Source organism: Cetorhinus maximus, chromosome 6 (assembly GCF_964194155.1).
Source record: "Cetorhinus maximus chromosome 6, sCetMax3.hap1.1, whole genome shotgun sequence".
Lineage (NCBI taxonomy): Eukaryota > Metazoa > Chordata > Chondrichthyes > Lamniformes > Cetorhinidae > Cetorhinus > Cetorhinus maximus.
Window position 1 is genome coordinate 35,099,143 of NC_135884.1, and position 22,496 is coordinate 35,121,638.

General features: G+C 39.9%; 1 protein-coding gene across 2 annotated transcripts in view; it reads left to right on the forward strand.

The window, feature by feature from the left end:
- Positions 1 to 22,496, forward strand: part of pxk (PX domain containing serine/threonine kinase) — a 77,451-nt gene that overhangs the window by 18,217 nt on the left and 36,738 nt on the right. For both annotated transcript variants that reach the window (XM_078543606.1, XM_078543607.1), the window contains exons 3-12: positions 1,085 to 1,132; positions 2,049 to 2,235; positions 3,281 to 3,358; positions 5,054 to 5,127; positions 5,955 to 6,029; positions 7,868 to 7,972; positions 9,045 to 9,146; positions 9,297 to 9,458; positions 10,625 to 10,742; positions 18,769 to 18,847. In XM_078543606.1, the coding sequence (XP_078399732.1) occupies positions 1,085 to 1,132; positions 2,049 to 2,235; positions 3,281 to 3,358; positions 5,054 to 5,127; positions 5,955 to 6,029; positions 7,868 to 7,972; positions 9,045 to 9,146; positions 9,297 to 9,458; positions 10,625 to 10,742; positions 18,769 to 18,847 (1,028 nt within the window). The remainder of the gene's footprint in view (positions 1 to 1,084; positions 1,133 to 2,048; positions 2,236 to 3,280; positions 3,359 to 5,053; positions 5,128 to 5,954; positions 6,030 to 7,867; positions 7,973 to 9,044; positions 9,147 to 9,296; positions 9,459 to 10,624; positions 10,743 to 18,768; positions 18,848 to 22,496) is intronic.

The window sequence follows — 22,496 nt, forward strand, 5'->3', positions numbered from 1 at the left end:
TATGGGTAGAAGGAGGCTGACAAAATGGTACTCTTCAGTGACCATTTATACTCCTTGCAACTCTGAGCTGTTAGATATTTTACACATTACTATTACCACCATTTGATCGTTACTATTACCACCATTTTGATATGTGCAAGAAATAATTTTAGGAATTTCACACGTACTGCACGATGTAGAATTTGAAATAGCATCTGCACTTTCAGTGCCAGTCTGATGCTAGGTATGTAGGCCGTAAGTCCCAAAGACAGGCAGATTGTATCAAACAGGAAGTCCCTTCCGCTGTTTGCAATGGGCAAGATACAGACTGTAACCAACCAGCCCGTGCTTGCAAAACTCAAAACACATTGTCCAACATTAGATGTGGTTCCACGATTGGACAACGTTTGCTAAATACTCCTCAGTGTGCCAAAAATTACAACCAATTTAAGATTGTCAGTCGGGCTCGCAGAGTGGTGCACTTGCATGTGCTGGAAGCTGCATAGTAATACACACGGCTCTGTTCTTTGCAGACAGAAAGAACAAGTACACGCATTACGCCTGTTTCAACTAAACAAAATAAATGATAGCCATTTGCTGTTTCATTCCTTAGGGCAATGCCTTGACCAACCAGAGTCAAGCCGCCTAGTTTAAAATTTTAAACATTGCTTGGCAGTTAACTGTCAGTCATCATTAACTGGTGCATTCTGTCCCAGAGTCCACTTGCCAAGCAATCAGCTCTCTCTTCTCATACAGTATAAAGTTGTTGCTTCCCCTGACATTGATATTCTTGCGATTGTCTTGATGAGTGCAAGGGAAAAAGCTTTGAGAAAATGTCTTTTTTTCAGCAATACTCAAGTTCTCTATTACCAAATGACTATTTTCACTCACGGGAATACCATCACCAGCATAATGATAGCTTACCATCATGGTTAAATGTAGTTTTTACTTTAAAAAAATTAGAAGAACAATCACTTATTAAACCTAACAATCTTTATGTTAAGTATGACTAGAAACATCTCTGCAGTATTGTTGTAGAGTGTTAGAAGCTAAACAAAGTGACTCATAGAGAAGAAAATAATTTATATTTTGCGATTACTTGCAGATTATCAGAAGATACAGTGATTTTGATGTCCTGAATGCTAGTTTACAGGTATCTCATCTATTGTTTTTGCCTTTGTTTTTAATGTGCTGCAGGAGCAAACCAATTTTATGGAATTTGAAAAATGGGAGACCTATCAAGAAAAAACATTTGCAAGCAAATCTTAATATTATGAGATTATGGAAATAAAATACTTGTAAAATTTACAATGTGATGTCCAAAAGGATTTATTACAGTTTATTGAGACCTAAAATGTCTCTAAATGACCTAAAGGCACAAGTTTTAGACCGATTTCATATATTGAAACTGTGCAGAATGAATATTACTACAAAGGCTAACATTCAAGTCTGATTTTGTTATAAGGATTTAATTGCTTATTAATATTTTTGAACACTAATTACTGTTCAAGATCAGAGGGTGCCATTATAATACTTAGAAGTCAGAAAAATCAATCCACTACTGTGTAAGGTTAGCCTTTTGCATTCAAGACATATTTGAAATGTTTATTTTTCAAATAAATAAGTTGCTATCTTGCTATAATAGATTTAAAAGCTATTTTTAAGACCTCACAATTATCCTGATGTTTGACACATGCTGCAGTTTTCTGATGTTGCTACTTTTTTTCGGGTTTTGGTTCAAATGGTTGATCAGATGTTTGTACTTTGTTTTGAATGCAGTAAAAGAGGCCAAACCTTGATGTAAAGCATTTTAGTAAAATATAAAGTTAAAAATGTTGTTCATTTGCAGCAGTAATAATGGCTAGAAATGACAAAAGGATTTATTTAAAATATAAATGATGTGACAAGGTGAACTTTTAAAGACTTTATTGAATTATGAACTGTTGAAAAACATATAGCAAAGTGGAATTTGATTTAAATTTGTTTTAAAAAATCATAAACATAGAATAAAGTTAACATTCCAAGTAATCAATATGCTTACAGCCACAGTAAATTTGTGTTTATTACAGATCTCAGGTCTGATCCTACCTCTACCTCCCAAAAAGCTAATTGGAAATATGGATCGTGAGTTCATAGCAGAAAGACAACGAGGACTTCAGAATTACCTGAATTTCATCACGACACAACATATACTATCCAACTGTGAACTGGTTAAAAAATTTCTTGATCCCATCAACTACTCATCTAACTACACTGGTCAGTACCACAGATACAGACTTGTATGCTTTACTGATGTTTGGTTTAATGATAAGTTTGGTTATTGCAAATTGCATCTTCTACAAAATAGCATCTACTCTTAGTTTCTTGCTGTCATAAAACTCTGAAAATGTAAATGCTATTTTAAAAATAATAGTGACTAATTAACCTGTACACAAAAACATCACCTTTACAAATGTCTATGTTTAAAATTAAGCTGAAAATAGTAAAAGCTTCAACTTTTTTTAGTTCTTTTTCCTTCTTTCTATTTGAAGTTTTTCTCCTCTTAGGCTTCACTAGTTAAGATAATGATTCGTTCTGAGTTACGGTTTTGAAAATGGCAACAGCCATCTAGTACCTTGTGCAAGTGGCAGTTTTTTTGTGTTTGAACTTGAGAGCTTTTATGTCTGTGAAGCAGTCACCACTGAGCCTTGGACAATGCTCTCATATCATCCACTCACATCTGCCACCAACAGATATCTAGATAGCATTCAGAAGCTCAAGAACTTTGGCTGGTCACTTTTTTCTTTGTTCCTAGATTGGGAACCTGAGTCCAATTGTAGCCCATTGCCTGCACTGCTAACCTCGCTGAGATTGGCTAGCTCAGTACACACTAAGGATCAAATTTGAATTTTTAAAAATGTGTCCTATGCCTAAGAGCAGTATTGAGATTGCATTAATTCTTTTCATTGATCCAGTAAAAATTACCCTTTCATTGTTGGATGACTACTGCTTATAGTTGAGTGGAATAAACAGAATAGAGCAAAGTATTGTGTGTTCTTGCAGCCGAATCAATGATCCAAACAAGAGGTTTGCAAAAATGTGATTCAGTCTTCATAAATAGTAACCACTAAATTAAAGTTGTTAGTTACTGCATGTCCCATATCCCTGTCAGGTACGGCAAACCAATTACTGGAAGACGTTTTTAAAGTTATTCTTTGTAAATTTATCAGTTTAATATTGATTTCTTATTTTTCAGTGTTCAGAATTAACATTTTTGTGCAAAGGTTTACAGTCCATTTTTCCCTCTCTAACTTACCAACAGAAATCGCCTTACAGCAGGTATCTATGTTCTTCCGTTCTGAACCTAACTGGGAGGTGGTAGAACCACTAAAGGAAATAGGTGAGTAAATCTACAGTTTAGGCTATGCATATTTTTTGTGAAAAGCTCTGCTTATTGAGGAGAGATATGTTATAGTTAGGGTTTGGAATACACTTTCACTTGTTTCCAGTATATCCAGACAGATTTGTAGATTTGGTGTCAGCATCTCTCTGTTCTTCTCTGGCAATATACTTATCCCCAGCTGCAATGACATTTTTCTTTTACTTGTAGCCTTTCTGACTAGTATTGAATTGTAAGTAGTTTCTTGATTATAGTTGTGGGTTGAGACTTCCCCAGTTTGTTTCACATGAGACCTTAACAACTGGCAAAAAGAAAACTTTTATCTCATCATTCAGGGAGATGAGCCCTGGTGATGGTAAACATTTCCCATTTATCGTTTTTGTTTTTTTTGTGCTTATCATACTCCTGTGCATCAATTTAATGTTAATTGTGAATTTTACATCAGTTTTTTGTTTGATGAAATCTATGCAACTTTTCCTCGCAAATGATTTTCTGCTTTGGTTATTCACTAATGCTAAAGCTTTGTTCCCAATTTTAATATTCTGTACAAATTGCATTCCTTAAAAATAATCGCATTATAGGGTTAAAACAATCCAAGATGAAGATACTAGCATTCTATTAAATGTAAATTCTGAGATTATTGTGTGCTCTTTGGTATGAAATAACAAAGAGATTACCTGAAAAGACGTGTAATTCTATTTGTAAACACAACGTGTAGAGATGCTTGGGCTTCTACAAATCTTGGAATTGACTATAGAGTCCACACTCAGCCATCTCTGGCTGCACTCTACTTCTAAGATCTGCTGTGCTTCACTTCCAAATTTAATGTTATTTAATTAAGTTTTATTTCTTATAGCAACATTGTCCATGAAACCTCGCCCCATTGCAAATCTCCGTGCATCGTTTGTTCTTGCCCTAAGCTTCACACTAACTTTCATCCTGCTAGCCACATGGGACATGCTTATGAGCAATGTAAGAGACCATCAATATTAATTTTTAGAAGGTTTTTGAATTCCTGCCACAGCTGAATAATGAGGGGTGTAGTTTAGGAATTATTGTAGGATTAATAGGGTGTTCTCTTTTTTTAAAAATAATTTTATAATTAACTTTTTCATTTTGGTTATTGTAAATATTCTAAGAGAATTTTAACAGGATTGCAAAAATTTTCCCTGGTCCAACAGAAGTCCTTTGTCCTGTATTCACTGGCAACCTTTTGTATGACATGTATTTAAAGTATGAAATTTTTGACTGGTGTTAACCACTTCTTGAGTGAATACATAGACACTTATGCTGGGCTTTGAAACCAGGTTTTTGCAGATAATCTCTTCTTCATTTGATATCAAAGAGCACACATTGATCCACCCGCTTCTGAATTCACATTTAATAAAGCACACTCAGTTTGAACCTGAATATTTTGTTAGATGTACCTTGTAATTTTTTTGGCTGCAGTGTGATTGAATGGAGTTAATTTTGGTGGAATGTAATTATGGAAAATACTGTAGTTCTGGAGAAAGGTTTGGAATGTAGTACTTTTGGATTGTGGCTGTGCAGTTTTAGAAATTGTATTGTACTGTGGACAATATGATTACAACAATGTTTTCATTACCATTAATACAATATTTGTGGATGATTCATTGAAGATAGTGATCACTTCAAATAGGAGAAAACCTAGAGCATTAATTGTTTTTTTCCAAGGTTGGAGATTAAGAAAACGGCATCTTTTAATAAAAAGTAAGGATCAACCCAAAGAACGGCAGGTATTAAGTTGGGTAAGTCTGACTTCAAGAGACTGAGATACTTATAGTAATTTTATTAATTTCACTCCACTGTAGCATATTTTGTGTATTGGAGTCTTGAACATAACATGCAAAGGAACTGGTGTTTGAACTGAATGCTCATATAAAATTCATTAGCAAAGTTCCTTTGTGTGAAACAGCCAGAGTGTTGGTAGTTGTGGATTGATACTGTCTGGCTTTTCCACTTTTAAAGTGTTTAATTGAACAATTAGCCAATAATTTTTAAAAAACTCCATGCAAGTTCTCCCTGATTTTAACAAAAGGTATAAAGGGCCTACAGTGTGAAAATTGCACTGGATGGTCAAGAATTGATGTGTAACAGGTAAAGATTTTATTATAATTAAAAATTATTCAGACATTTCAATGTTTTATTGGGCAATATCTGCATTGTCTTTAAAATTTCCTAAACAGCAATGGGAATTCATTTTGGACAGTTTAATCACAGCATGACAAGCTGGCATAGTCAGTTTCTAGTAAAAACGCGCACATGAGAATTTATAATGGAAAAGTTGATGGTTGAAGTGTGCTTAGACATAAGATTTTCCATACTAATACATATTAGAATCTTGACATACTTATGGGTCTGTTCAATAGGTTGATTTTTAAAGTGGAAATTTTGACTTTAATATAGTTATTCAAGTTTGAACTTATTGGTTACAATTGGAGGAATAATGGAAATATTTGAGAAACAGTTGAATGCTATGACTAATCGTGTGGGGCCTTTTAGGCCTTTCTGGATGGATGAGCTAGGAAGGATTCGATGGTCTTCACCTTTATTTGCCTTGTGATCTGTTTTACAGGCTGACCTTGGCCCTGATATGTTTCTGTCTGATAAAGATCTTCAATCAGCAATGAAGCTTTTACCTTCATGGTCTGTAAGTAATCTTTCAGAATGAATTTGATGCAAAGCAGAGGCTGCAAAGTTAATTTGTGATAGTATAACTACTGTTGTAATTAACCAGCACACATTAGAATCAAACTGTCATGCATGCAAGCCTTCAGTTAAGAGGTAATTTGTTTACTGCCTTCAGTGGTTAAATTTCACCATATCTTGGCTGCAGTGCTAAACAGAAGACTCTTGTGAGTTTTAAGTGGAATACTTATTGTTGCCATACTGGATAGATGGGGAAAAAGAAAAACAGAATGAGGGTTTTGAGAGCAAATTATCACTAGAAGGTTTGGCTAATTCAAACAAAATCTTCCTAATACTTCTGACAAATTGATGGAGAAGTGAAAGAAAGATGGCAAAAAAAAAAAATCCTTCCAGCTAAGGGAAATCAGTTCTGCTGAAGAGAATCCCCTATGGTTCATAAGATTATCAATAGATTATCAATTGTTTTATCAGTGTTTTTTAACTGAATAATTTGAACAGTTAACACCACAGCATACAAGTTGCAATGTTTAACATTGTTCAATTCCTTTTGGCAAGCAAGACATAGATAAAGTAAGGATACGCATTTACAAATTTAATGCTGTTCCCAGTGGCCCTTCCATATCAACTTGGTTATTTAGATGAAAAGTTACTTCTGTGAAGAAGAAAGATGCATTTTTAAAGCTGTTGCCTAAACTAGCCATTTCTAGACAATTCCTGGATTCTATCTCTCCTGATCTTGGCTACCCATATTATACCCAAATCAATTTTTTTTTATTCGTTCATGAGGTGGGGCCAGTATTTATTGCCCATCCCTAACTGCCCTTGATTGCTGATTGGCTAGTTAGGCCATTTCAGAGGGCATTTAAGAGTCAACCACATTCCTGTGGGCCTGAAGTCACAAGTCGGCCAGACCAGGTAAGGACAGCAGATTTTCCCTTCCCTAAAGGACATTAGTAAACCAGATGGGTTTTTACAGCAACCAACATTGGATCATGGTCATAATTAGACTTTTAATTCCAGATTTTTTTAAAAATTGAATTTAAATGTCACCATCTGCCATGATGGGATTGAAATTACCCTGTGCCTCTGGATTACTAGTCCAGTGACAACAGCACTATGCCACTGCCATGCTTCCTGAGACCTTAAGGGAATGCTGTTTTATCTGTGCTGAAGACCCTGGGTGAGAATGGTCACCATCTTTATTCTCATACCACCACTTCCCAGTTTCCTCCAGTTGTTTTGTATGCACACTGTACTGAATTTGATCAGTGTCTCATTTAAGATCATCCTTTTTGAAATTCTTTGGGTAAACTATTTGTGAGACCAAAAGGTTTGACTTCTTCAAAACCAAAAAGTGAAGTTCTAGTTTAAATATTTCTAAATTCTCCCAGATGATTTTCCTCTTATCAGGGATGAATCTAGTTAGTAATCATTGGTAGAATATTCAATCTTGAGGACATGAAAGTGAAGGTCAATTCTCATCTGGTATCTGTGAATATGTGCTTCCCAGGTTGCTAAATCAGAGGTGGAAACTCTGGTGGATCCAACCTCCCCCCGCCTCCCACAACCCTACCAAAGAACAACTTTGTGTCTCTTGCCTTCCCAACTCCCTCCTGCTCCTCACCATTTTTCTGGCACCTACTAGGTAAGATGGTCTGTATCTGCGATCAAGGATCAGATTGGGAACATCTGTTCTGTGTGGTTCAACACTTTGATTTGACCCTTAAGCCACTGGGGGTAGGGGTCAATAGTGGATATTTTTATTACTACCAAACTGTTAGTAAACTTTAAATGTGAGTTGAATTCTTGTCTGAGAAAGATTTTTATTTTAACCTTCAGCACCCGTATATCTACCCTGTCACCTTTGCTACAGCTAGTGAATCTTCAGGACTTGTAATCCGAATGTATAATGAAAAAGGGACACTAAGAGATTATATCTGCAAGGTATGTCCCATCAAATATAAATATGAAATTAGACTAAGCTGTTTTACAGTTTCTAAGATCTTTCTTTGCAGAATTTTCAAGCAGGATTTGATTTTTACATCCATATTGATACTTGTAACTTGCCTCTGCCAACAAATACTTAGAGTATCAAATATTGCATTGCGATGGCATAGAAATTGCTTTCAGACTGTTTTGTTTCTTCAGAAAACTATGAGCAAGCTTAAATTTGAAGTTCTGCTCAGTTGCAAAGTTAATCAGTAATTGAGCTGGTGTGTGGACCTGAAACTTTCAAATTCATCAACTATATATCGAATTGAAAATACAGCCAAATTAATCGCTGGAGAACCATCTTCAGGTTATACTGGAAGATTGATAAAGACATCTGTAGAAACAAGAAATAGCATGCTGAAAATATTTAATGTGCAAAAGAATTGTGTAAATAATTAGTCATCCAAAGTTGAGGACCACACTGAACAGTATTTCCATATTGCAATTGATTTGGATTGCATTGTGCACAGTATTGTGCATTCATTGTCTACTGATGAAACTCTGAAGTAGTGAAGTAGTCAGATGAATGAAAGCCAAAAGCTATGACTCTTGCAGTTCTTCAAATGTTACTGATTGCTTGATTTATAGAGGTTGCTTATCTCCATATTGTTCAACCAAGGTATTTGAATGTCCTGAAGTATGCACATTGCACTCTTGTAAACAGCGAAATAAATTTATTTGGTAATTTGTTTGCATAAAAATATTTAGTTTGGATTTTAAATAATTATGAATATAGAGTATAGCTGCCTTTTGCATCTTCCATCTTGCTAGACCAAAGTTTTAAAGTAGTTGCAATCTAATTGCAATCTAATTTGGTTTATGTTTGGTTACAAAGAATATCCAGTAATAACTGTTTGGCCCTTAATTTTGTGGCAGATCAGTCCTTAATCGCTCAGTTGCTGTCTTGCTAAGAAAGCTGCCAAATGTCTGTCCTTTGGATCACTTACAGAACATTGCAAAATGTGATAATTAACCACCAAGAAATAGTAATTTTGCTAAAAGTAATGATTTATTTTGCATAAAGGCTAAACCAAAAGATCCTTTTATGAAGAAATACTGCAGTCCTAAGAAAATTCAAGGACTTGACCTTCAACAGATAAAAACTTTTGGAAGACAAATACTTGAGGTAAATCACCGTTGTCTTCCTCTCTTTCAAATTGTTAGTCATTAACTATATTTAATATTCTGTTTAAAAACAATTCTTGACTTTTGTGAAGATATTTTGTTCTGTTTTGGGAAGTGCACACCATGTTGATCAGTTTGATTTTAATTCCAGGCATTGAAGTTTCTTCACGAAAAAAGAATTCCATATGGACATCTTCACTCTTCAAATGTGATGCTTGATGGAGATACATGTAAATTGCTGGATTTAGAAAACTCATTACTTGGATTGCCCAGCTATTATAGACCTTATTATACGCAGTCCAGGAAAATTAATGTAAATAATGTTTTGATTCTTTCAGACCTTTTATCTTTTACTGTTTTTGTTTGATGTCACCCTTCCCCACTATTGGCTCTGTATTGCATTACTTTGCTTGAGGTTGAAGTGCTGTGATAATCTGCTTGACACTTACTGCTACATAGATTAACTAAAGAAGGCACTTTCATATGTTTACAGTTAGCCTTAGCTTTTCCTCTCTTAGGGAAGAAGTACCTTATCTAGCAGTCCCTAATTAGAACCGATGCGGTTCACACGGCAGGTGAGTTTAATGCCAGTTAAGGCTGGTATTAGTTTTTTTTTATATTTGGGTTGTTGACTGACTATACACAATTACTATGTTGTGGAATAGAAATTAGAATAAATTTAAAATTCAGTATTGCTTATAATAATGGGTTAAACCTAAAAATACTATTATTGTTGTAAAGACTGGATCTGCTCTTTCACACACACACACAAATGTCCAACCCAAGTTCACAATAACTAAAATACTAGTTAACTATTCTGAGAGTGATTAGGATAGTTTCACAAATAAGTTGTTAAAACATTGACTTTGGAGGATATGAGGTGAAATTCAACTTCAGGAGATGTGTAAGGCGGGCAGTAACAAGTCAGCTACCTGTTATACATCCCATCATTCCATCAATGAATAGGAAAACTGGGTAGTTTGTACAGTAGGTAGCTGATTCGCTGCTGCCCATTTTGCATTTTCATCAAGATGATTTGTTATGTTGAATAACAATTGCGAAAGACAGTTGGTTTTACAAGTGATGTTTGAAAATACAAAGTAATTACTTAATCCTTCATGCAGATATTTGAGGCAATATTTTTCACAAAATTATCTAAAGATTTCTGTGTGCAGGTGAGCTGAAGATGGTTTCCCATAGAATAGCAAAATTTATGTTCAGGTTTTAGTTCTGTACATTTGAAGCTCTTGTTTCCTGGTGAAGGTGTTAATCCAGAGGAACAATGGTGGATGGGGTTTTAGGGAGAGAAGAGGGGTGAAGTTGCTTCCCTAGAAATAAGGACAAAGACGGGGTCAGTTGACTGTATGTCCTTGGCTCAAATCTTTCAGAAAGTAAATAAATGCTTAATTGTCACATTGCAATGTTTGATTATCATAGCATGTATAATAAATTTGTTCTGTATGTATGTATACTTTATAGACTACAGAAGCTATTGATGTGTATTCCTTTGGCCATTTACTATATGAAATGACATATGGGAAGCCGCCAGATTCTGTGCCAGTGGACAGCTTTCCATCTGCTCCCTCATCTGATATAGGTTAGAATTTTTAAAAACTCATCTTTATTTATTGATTATTACTAGCATGTTTTCCAAGCCTGGTTAATGTGCCTTAGTTGATGTAGCTGTGCACATTTTTTCCCTTATAATCTTGAATTTTGATTATTTCTGAGTTCAATTATAGCATTAGCTTTTGTGATTTTTCACTTTGTCAGTGTTCCCAGGCACATGCATGTGAAGGAAGACTGTTGTTCAAGGTTCTTCATCCATTTGTCTTGCTTCCATTATCCTAGCATGAGGAATCTTTTTATCACCTTGACAGAATGAAGATCAGTTTCACTTTAATTGTCAAAACATTTTGAAATATTGTTTTATGCTGATGACAGTGGGATTAATTGAGTTAATTAATTAGATTTAATTCTTATCTTGCAAAACTTACTAGCTGATGAGGTTGTAACGTATGTAGTTCAAGATTTGTGCTGTATATATCCTATAAGACTATTGCTGCCAGGCAGCCCTGACTCTGGTGTAATACCATTTGGCAAATCGGGTAGCATTATTGCCCCAGAGGAATCTAAACTCCCTTAAAATGATTTTCCCAGTTTCACTAGAGGCAGCCCTGCCTGAGAAGCAATGCAAACTGCATACAGACTGTTTACCTTGTAATCGGGAGAAGTTTGCCAGCTGAAGTTGTTAGAAATGTAGTGAATGTGATTTAAGCTACGATTCGTTTGGGAGAAAAGAGTAGGCCAAAGAGTAGCTGCAGCACTTAGCCTGCCATTTCTGTTTTGATTTTTTAAAAATTTAAACTGAATGCTGATGACATCGTTGATAGTTCCTGCGACAGTGTTAAGAAAGAACATACATTATAGAATAGTCATAAGCACATGAGAGCTCATGGGCAGAATTTTGTCCTTGGAGGGCAGGGGGGCCCCAACGGCTTGGCAACGGGGCGGGCAGCCGACCCCCGCCGCCGAAATGGGGGTTGCCGCCATTTTAAGTGGGTGGGCCAATTAAGGCCCGCCCAGCGGGCAGCGCTATGTGCTTCCTGTGCGGCGGTGGGGGGGGATTCCCCAACTGTCAAAGTGCGCTCTTTCGTGCATGCATTCAGTGCGAAAGAGCGCACTGCTCCCTGAGACTAAGTGTTGTCTCAGGGAGATTACTGACAGTCTAAAAAACTTTAAAATAGAAAAATTTAAAAATCATTTACATGTCCCCCTCATGTGACAATGTCACACGAGATGGGACATGTTAATAAGAAGCACAGAAACTTTATGAAAGTTTTTTAAAAACGGACAAGAAACCTCATCCTGCCAGTGGATGAGGTTTCATGTTTTTTCAGAAGCCCGCTGGGCCTCCTGGCCTGCCTGCCAACCTTAAGGTTGGTTGGGCAGGGTCTTTAATTATCTTAATTATCCTGTCAATGGCCTCAAGTGGCCATTGACAGGTTGGTGGGCGGACAGCTGATTTCAGCATAAAAGCAAAAAACTGCGGATGCTGGAAATCCAAAACAAAAATAAAAATACCTGGAAAAACTCAGCAGGTCTGGAAGCATCTGCGGAGAGGAACACAGTTAACGTTTCGAGTCCGTATGACTCTTCAACAGAACTAAGTAAAAATAGAAGAGAGATGAAATATAAGCTGGTTTAAGTGGGGGGGTGGGACAAGTAGAGCTGGATAGAGGGCCAGTGATAGATGGAGATAGCCAAAAGATGTCATAGACAAAAGGACCAAGAGGCGTTGAAGGTGGTGATATTATCTAAGGAATGTGCTAATTAAGGGTAGAAAGCAGGACAAGCAGGTACAGATAGCCCTAGTGGGGGTGGGGTGGGGTGTAGGGCTCGAAAAAGGCTAAAAGGTAGAGATAAAACAATAGATGGAAATAGGTGGGAAAAGAAAAATCTATATAATAATTATTGGGAAAAAAAGGAGGGGATCGGAAAGTGGGTGGGGATGGAGGAGAGAGTTCATGATCTAAAATTGTTGAACTCAATATTCAGTCTGGAAGGCTGTAAAGTGCCTAGTCGGAAGATGAGGTGCTGTTCCTCCAGTTTGCGTTGAGCTTCACTGGAACAATGCAGCAAGCCAAGGACGGACATGTGGGCATGAGAGCAGGGTGGAGTGTTGAAATGGCAAGCGACTGGTAGGTCTGGGTAATGCTTGTGGACAGACCGAAGGTGTTCTGCAAAGCGGCCATCCAGTCTGCGTTTGGTCTCTCCAATGTAGAGGAAACCGCATTGGGAGCAACGAATGCAGTAGACTAAATTGAGGGAAGTGCAAGTGCAATGCTGCTTCACTTGAAAGGAGTGTTTGGGCCCTTGGACGGTGAGGAGAGGGGAAGTAAAGGGGCAGGTGTTACACCTTCTGCAGTTGTATGGGAAGGTTCCGTGGGAGGGGGTTGAGGTGTAGGGGATGATGGAGGAGTGGACCAGGGTGTCCCGGAGGGAACGATCCCTGCGGAATGTCGCCGGGGGCGGTGAAGGGAAGATGTGTTTGGTAGTGGCATCATGCTGGAGTAGGCGGAAATGGCAGAGGATGATCCTTTGAATGCAGAGGCTGGTGGTGTGATAAGTGAGGACAAGGGGGACCCTATCATGTTTCTGGGAGGGAGAGGAAGGTGTGAGGGCGGATGCGCGGGAGATGGGCCAGACATGGTTGAGGGCCCTGTCAACCATTGTGGGTGGAAAACCTCGGTTAAGGAAGAAGGAAGACATGTCAGAGGAACTTGTTTTGAAAGTGGCATCATCAGAACAGATGTGACGGAGGCGAAGGAACTGAGAGAATGGGATGGAGTCCTTACAGGAAGCGGGGTGTGAGGAGCTGTAGCCGAGGTAGCTGTGGGAGTCGGTAGGCTTGTAATGGATATTGATGGACAGTCTATCACCAGAAATTGAGACAGAGATGTCAAGGAAGGGAAGGGAAGTGGCAGAGATGGACCATGTGAAAATGATGGAGGGGTGGAAATTGGAAGCAAAATTAATTAATTTTTCCAGGTCCAGACGAGAGCATGAAGCAGCACCGAGCGTCAACTCGCAGACACTTCCTCCTACCTCCCCCTGGACCATGACCCCATCACTGAACAACAAGCAATTGTTTCCAGGACTGTTACTGACCTCATCTCCTCTGGAGATCTTCCTTCCACAGCTTCCAACCTCATAGTCTCCCAACCTCGGACGGCCCGCTTCTACCTCCTACCCAAAATCCGCAACCAGGACTGTCCTGGCAGACCGATCGTTTCAGCCTGTTCCTGCCCCACGGAACTCATTTCTTGCTATGCAGACTCCATTCTCTCTCCCCTTGTCCAGTCCCTTCCCACTACATCCGTGATTCCTCTGACACCCTACATTATATCAACAATTTCCAGTTCCCTGGCCCCAACCGCCGCCTCTTCACCATGGACGTCCAATCCCTCTAACACCTCCATCCCACACCGGGATGGTCTGATGGCTCTCCGATTCTTCCTCGAACAGAGGCCCGAACAATCCCCATCCACCACTACTCTCCTCTGTCTGGCTGAACTTGAACACTGAACAATTTCTCCTTAAATGCCTCTCACTTCCTCCAAATAAAAGTTGTGGCTATGGGTACCCGCATGGGCCCCAGCTATGCCTGTCTCTTTATGGGGTATGTGAAACATTCCTTGTTCCAGTCCTACTCCGGCCCCTCCCACAACTCTTTCTCCGGTACATCGATGATTACTTCTGCTGCTTCATGCTCTCGTCTGGACCTGGAAAAATTAATTAATTTTGCTTCCAATTTCCACCCCTCCATCATTTTCACATGGTCTATCTCTGCCACTTCCCTTCCCTTCCTTGACATCTCTGTCACAATTTCTGGTGATAGACTGTCCACCAATATCCATTACAAGCCTACCAACTCGCACAGCTACCTCGACTACAGCTCCCCACACCCCGCTTCCTGTAAGGACTCCATCCCATTCTCTCAGTTCCTTCACCTCCGTCGCATCTGTTCTGATGATGCCACTTTCAAAACAAGTTCCTCTGACATGTCTTCCTTCTTCCTTAACCGAGGTTTTCCACCCACGGTGGTTGACAGGGTCCTCAACCGTGTCCGGCCCATCTCCCACGCATCCGCCCTCACACCTTCCACTCCCTCCCAGAAACATGATAGGGTCCCCCTTGTCCTCAGTTATCACCCTACCAGCCTCGGCATTCAAAGGATCATCCTCTGCCATTTCCGCCTACTCCAGCATGATGCCACTACCAAACACATCTTCCCTTCACCCCCCCGGCGGCATTCCGCAGGGACCGTTCCCTCCAGGACACCCTGGTCCACTCCTCCATCACCCCCTACACCTCAACCCCCTCCCACGGAACCTTCCCATACAACTGCAGAAGGTGCAACACCTGCCCCTTTACTTCCCCTCTCCTCACCGTCCAAGGGCCCAAACACTCCTTTCAAGTGAAGCAGCATTGCACTTGCACTTCCCTCAATTTAGTCTACTGCATTCGTTGCTCCCAATGCGGTTTCCTCTACATTGGAGAGACCAAACGCAGACTGGATGGCCGCTTTGCAGAACACCTTCGGTCTGTCCACAAGCATTACCCAGACCTACCAGTCGCTTGCCATTTCAACACTCCACCCTGCTCTCATGCCCACATGTCCGTCCTTGGCTTGCTGCATTGTTCCAGTGAAGCTCAACGCAAACTGGAGGAACAGCACCTCATCTTCCGACTAGGCACTTTACAGCCTTCCGGACTGAATATTGAGTTCAACAATTTTAGATCATGAACTCTCTCCTCCATCCCCACCCACTTTCCGATCCCCTCCTTTTTTTCCCAATAATTATTATATAGATTTTTCTTTTCCCACCTATTTCCATCTATTGTTTTATCTCTACCTTTTAGCCTTTTTCGATTCTTTCACCCCACCCCCACTAGGGATATTTGTACCTTGCTTGTCCTGCTTTCTACCCTTAATTAGCACATTCCTTAGATAATATCACCGCCTTCAACGTCTCTTTGTCCTTTTACCTATGACATCTTTTGGCTATCTCCATCTATCACTGGCCCTCTATCCAGCTCTACTTGTCCCACCCCCCCACTTAAACCAGCTTATATTTCATCTCTCTTCTATTTTTACTTAGTTCTGTTGAAGAGTCATACGGACTCGAAACGTTAACTGTGTTCCTCTCCGCAGATGCTTCCAGACCTGCTGAGTTTTTCCAGGTATTTTTATTTTTGTTTTAGACAGCTGATTTCGCTGTCCGCCCGCCTTCCTAAAGATTTAAATGGACCGGGATGTTGTCGGGGGTTCCCCGACGTTATCCCACGTCATTTTCGTCTCAACGAGTGGGCCCCGCCCCAACTCGCCGACGGGGAAATTCTGGCCTATATGTCAGCTTTGTGTTAAATCACCTCCCTTGCAGTGATGATGTCAACAATACTGAGGAAATATTAATTGCTGATATGATCAGGATGGGAGGAGGTGCGTGTCTGACTTAGCCCCATTACTCTGCAGGCCATACCATTATTTAAAAGTTTAATTCTCTCACCAAAATAGCCAATCTTTTATTTCCCCTGCTGGTGCCCAGAATAAGAGTCTTCAACCAGGCTTCTTTCAATAAACTCAGAACAATTATTTATTATAAAACAAAACTTCTTTTTAACAAGCTGCAAGTCCTGGTTAACACACAACTGCAATCGGGAAGTATAATTATCTATCTCTTCCTGAAGAATTCCCCCAGCCCACACACAGACATCTGCACACAGAAAAGTACAAATGAATAGAGTTTCTCTGCAGAAATGGGCTTTAGAGGATGGGCGTTTTAAAATAAAGGATAAAGTTTGCAGAGTCTCGCCGCTGTCGACCTGGAGTTCCCTCGTGAAGACAGGCTGCTGGTCCCGGTGGACGTCTGGAAGTCCTCACCAACTATTCTCAGCTTCGCAGGTCCAAATGCAGACCAGTTACACTCAGATGAATGTTCTCTAGCTATAGATTGATAGCCACACACAATTTTAGGCAAGGTAGAGAGAGAGAGACAGCTAGGGTAACCTTCCTTCCTCAGCTTGTTCCCCAACAAGACTGCCTTCAAAACCAGCAGGTTCACTACTTAAGTTTTTTTTTCTCTCCCATGTGATTTCCATCTCCAACCTTTGCCTTTTCAGTTTTTTTCCCCATCAATTAAAGTAATTGCTGTTCAAAACAACCAACCAGACCTTCAAGTCCCATAAAGATCAGGTGATTTCTTGGAAGAGGCCTGCTTGCTGACAGTTCCAAGATGAACTTATGGCATTTTAAAAAAAATGATTCTAACACATAACTTAGGAAATCCCAAGCATTCTTCTTTGGCCTCTCACTATTCAAGACCTCATTAATCATGGATGGAAAAGCTGAATTCCAGAGGAGAGGTGAAAGTAACAGCCCTTGACACCAAGACAGCACTTGATTTCAGTATGGCACTGAGGAGACCCAGTGAAACAGAAGTCAGTGGATATTGTTGAGGGTGGAGGTGTGTGGTGTGTGCAAACTGTCCAGTTGTAACTTCCACCTGCTCAACCATTGGTGTACCATGGCTGCTGTGTACTATCTACAGGATGTACTGTAGTAATTTGCCAAGGCTTCTTTGGCAACATTTCCCAATCCTGCAACCTCCACCGCCTAGGAGGACTCGGGCAGCAGATGCATGGGAAGTTTCCATCCAAGTCATTGACCATTATGACTTGGGCATTATTGTTATTCCATTATAGTTGCTAGGTCAAAATCCAACTTTGCTGTGTATTATAGGGCTTGAGTACATGTTATATTTACATAGGATGGCAGATTTCTGCCCACATGGTATTCTGTGTTTATTTGAGTGGGTATGGCAACTGGGACAATTTCTCATTCTATATGTTATTCACTTGGTGTAGTCTGAGTATTGAACTAAATGAGATATAGTTTTGGTACAGTTCATATTTGTTTTCTGCCACAATATCTTGATTTAGCAATTTTGTTATTTTTAAAGGAGGGTTTTTCAGGCCAAGTAACTAAAAAGAGCACTTACTTTGGATGCACTTCATTGGCAGTCATTGTGAACTTTAAGTGTCGTAGCAGCCTGAGTTTGTAGCTGCAGTTAAGCAGATTTTAACAGCAGTCTTTAAATATTTTAAAATTTTCAAAGACATGGCTATTACTGTAATTTGGGAGTTTTCATAAGTATTTGAATTACATATTTTTTCCTTATCCTCCTGTTTTCACCATTCTGCTCCTTACCTAGAGGCTGTGACTTATTCAGGGGTACAGCCTATATTCATTTGTATCCTTATACAGTGAATATCATCAAACTATTTAACTGTTGTTTCTGACCCTGACTTCATCTGATATTCACACAGCCAATTTGAATTGGAGAATCCTTAGATAAGGATCAAGGGCAAAGCCACTATCAAATATTTCCTCCTTCCCAGCTTGGGAAAACTCAGGCTATTGAATCAGCTTTGTTGCTATTCCAGCTGAGATAATTAACACAACTCTACTCAAGGATTATTGGTCTTGGGACCCAGGGCAAAGCAATGCGTTTATCCACTGAGCAATTATTCAAATGTAATGTTAGTGTTCGTATTCTAATGAGCTTGTCGGTTCAATCTGTGTGATGGTGTTATAAATTTGGGTGTGTTGTTGATACCATGTTGGTGCTCGGTTCTGTCAGTCTAGTTAATGGATCTTCTCATGCATGCCAGAGTAGGCTTTTATTGTCCAGTATCTGCTTATACCCGCTTGAGCTGGATATTCATGCCTTTCTATCATGCCTCTGTAATCTTTTTGAAGGCAGGATAAGAAAACAGCATTTGAAGAGGTAGCACCAGCACTGATGTGAGGAGCAATATGGCTTTTTCTGCACTGTAATTTCTATGATTCTGTATTATTTAGCTGCAAGTCACTGAATTGTCCATTTTTGTTGATTATTTCTGATTTCCTTTATAGATGAGGTGTTAATTTACATGATAAGTTTTTTAGTTGCACACTTTTTAAATTTCGGTTTTGTTGATTGCTTTGACTAAATCAAAAGTGTGCAAGAAGCAGGATGATTCTTAAGAATGGAACCTGAATTTTCTTTTCTTTACAGTATCTGTGTTGCAGTCTATCCTTTCTGCAGATGCCTGGAAAATAAGCATGCCAACAATTGCCCAGCTGCTGGAGACACCGTAAGTGGAAAACCACATGATTTAATCTTTCTACTTTAGGAAATTTGCAATCCAGCAATTATTTTTATCTTTATAAGTGCATGATAAAACAAGAGTTGTTTGGACAAGGATTTGCTTTGTTGGTTAATGTTATTTTGGAAATTTATACATTGAACTATTCTGAACATAAGAATTGTCTGTATGTACAAAATAAGCAAGTATAAACCATATATAGACCAGTTTGATAATCACAGCACAAATTAATAACAAAAATAAATGCAGTACTGCCCTTGAAACAAAGTGCGCACACTCAAGCAGTCACAGAAATGCACAATCTATTACATCAATATGAAGGTATTTGTGGTCACCACTTTGACAGACTATTGATCAATATGTCCCTGGACCTCAATTCATACCCTTCCCAGCTGTTGAGTTGAGAGTATTGCTGTCCAACAGAATTCAAAGGACTGCAGTGAAGCAGTCGGACATGATCAAAATGATGAGCTCACAATATGAGGAATTATGGATATAGACCTACCCTGCACTGCTGTGTTTTTAAGTATCCTGAAAACATTGCTTGGGATTGACTGTAATTATATTTTTAAAATTTGTTTATGGGATGTGTTGCTGGCCAGGCCAGCATTTGTTGCCCATCCCTAATTGTCCTTGAGAAGGTGGTGGTGAGCCCCTTGAGACTGTGGTGGTGTGCTGCCTTCTTGAACTGCTGCAGTCCATGTATTGTAGGAACACCCACTGTGCTGTTAGGAAGTGGGTTCCAGGATTTTGACCCAACAACAGTAAAGGAACGGCGATATAGTCAGGATGGTGTGTGGCTTGGAGGGGAACTTGCAAGTGGTGATGTTCCCATGGATCTGTTGCCCTCGTCCTTCTAGATGGTAGAGGTCACGGGTTTGGAAGGTGCTGTCGAAGGAGCCTTTGAGAGTTGCTGTAGTGCATCTGTAGTGGAACACACTGCTGCCACTGTGCGTCGGTGATGGAGTGAATGTTGAAGGTGGTGGGTGCCAATCAAGCAGGCTGCTTTGTCCTGGACAGTGTCAAGCCTCTTGAGGGTTGTTGAAGCTGCACTCATCCAGGCAAGAGTATTCCATCACACTCCTGACTTGTACTTTTTAGATGATGGACAGGCTTTGGGGAGTCAGGAGGTGAGTTACTCGCCTCAGAATTCCCAGCCTCTGACCTGCTCTTCTCGCCACAGTATTTATATTGCTGGTACAGTTCAGTTTCTGGTCAATGATAACCCCCAGGATGTTGATAGTGGGGGTTTCAGCAGTGTTACTGCCATTGAATGTCATGGGGTGATGGTTAGATTCTTTCTTGTTGGAGATTATCATTGCCTGGCACTTGTGTGGCACAAATGTTTCTTGTCACTTTTCACCCCAAGCCTGAATGTTGTCCTGGTCTTGCGTATGGACACAGATTGCTTCAGCATCTGAGGAGTCGTGAATGGTGCTGAATATTGTGCAAACATCCTCACATCTGACCTTATATGGAGGGAAAGCCATTGATGAAGCAGCTAAAGAAGGTTGGGCCTAGGATGCTATCCTGAGGAACTTCTAGAGTGATGTCCTTGGATTGAGATGATTGACCTCCAACAGCCAAAAACATCTTCCTTTGTGCAAGGTATGAGTCCAACCAGTGGAGAGTTTTCCCCCTAATTTCCAATGACTTCAGTTTTGCTTGGGCTCCTTGATGCCATACTCGGTCAAATGCTGCCTTGATGCCAAGGGCAGTCACTCTCACCTCATATCTTGAATTCAGCTCTTTTGTCCATGTATGGACAAAGACTTAATGATGTCAGAAGCTGAGTGGCTCTGGCGGAACCCAAACTGAGCATCAGTGAGGAGGTTATTGCTGAGTAAGTGCTGCTGTTAGCACTGCTATTGACACTTTCCATCGCTTTGCTAATGATCAAGAGTAGACTGTTGGGGCGGTAATTGGCTGGGTTGGATTTGTCCTGCTTTTTGTGGACAGGCCATACCTGGGCAATTTTCCACATTGCCAGGTAGATGCCAGTGTTGTAACTGTACTGGAACAGCTTTGCTAGGGGTGCAGCTTGTTCTGGAGCACAAGTCTTCAGTACTATTGCCTGAATGTTGTCAGGGCCCATAGCCTTTGCAGTGTCCAGTGCTTTCAACCATTTCTTGATATCACATGGAGTAAACCACATTGGCTGAATATTGGCATCTGTGATGTTGGGAACCTCAGGAGGAGGCCGAGATGGATCATCCACTTGGCACTTCAAGCTGAATATTGTTGCAAACGTTTCAGCCTTGTCTTTTGCACTGATTTGCTGGGCGCTTGTGTCATTGAGGATGGAGGTATTTGTGAAGCCTGCTCTTCCAGTGAGTTGTCCGCCACCATTTATGACTGGCAGGACTGAATAGCTTAGATCTGATCCGTTGGTTGTGGGATCGCTTAGCTCTGTCTATCGCATGCTGCTTCTGTTACATGGAAGTAGTCCTATGTTGTAGCTTCACCGGGTTGACATCTTTTTTTAGGTGCTGCTCCTGGCATGCCCTCTTGAATTCTTTATTGAACTAGGGTTGTTCCCCCGGCTTGATAGTAATGGTAGAGTGAGGAATATCTTGGCCATGAAGTTACAGATTGTGGTTGTATACAATACTGATACTGTTGATGGCTCACAGTGCCCCATGGATGCCAAGTTTTGAGTTGCTAGATCTGCTCGAAATCTATCCCATTTAACACAGTGGTAGTGCTACATAACACGATCGAGGGTATCCTCAATATGAAGATGAGACTTGGTCTCCACAAGGATTGTGTGGTGGTCATTCCTACCTATGTTCCCTCTTTTTTTTGCGTGCACAGGCAATTTGTTTAAGTGTGTGGCCCCTTTAAATTTTTTGTGCAGCCGCACACACCCGGTTGAAGGGGCTGACTTGTACATGATCTGTACAGGAACCTTTGGGTTGTTTTGCTGCTGCATAATTTAGGGGGAACATTACTGCTACTAATGTAATAGTGCCTGCATTTTGTAAAAACCTGGAAGCTTCTGAGCAGCACTTGTATTTTACAGAAAACCAATTGTACTGAACTGCAAGATATAATTCATTTTAATTGACATTTAACATTATTTGACATACATTTGTTTAAAGAAAAGCATTAAAGCAATGTAATTAGAAAAGGCAAACAAATTTGGTATTTTCTCTTCTACTTAGAATAAAGTTACACTAATTATGTGTCTTTTTTGTATTTCACTCAGTTCTTTTTGATTTTAATATTTTGGTGGTGGAGGTGATTTCAAACAGAAATTAGTGTGTGAGTTGTTGTTTGTATGCTACCAAGGTACTTAACTGTGCATTGATTTTGGTTTCTGTGCGATGTTGAGCATGTGTCTGAACTCGTGATCTTCCTATTTTAGCAGTGCTTCATAGTCAGTGCACTTTAGCACTGTGGGCAGGGATGGTGCTCTCTCAGCTTTTTATGGTTTCGCTTTCAACTCTCACTCTCTGACCCAGTGCCTAGTCAGCTGCTCTTCCACTGCTTTCTATGCTCTGTATCCATTCTGACAACACTAGTCATAATGCTTTTGTACACGTTTTCAATGTCAAAGCTAAGTAAGGCCCTTGAAATGATGATAAAACATTGGCATGATATTGGCATCTGTGATGTTGGGAATCTCAGGCGGAGG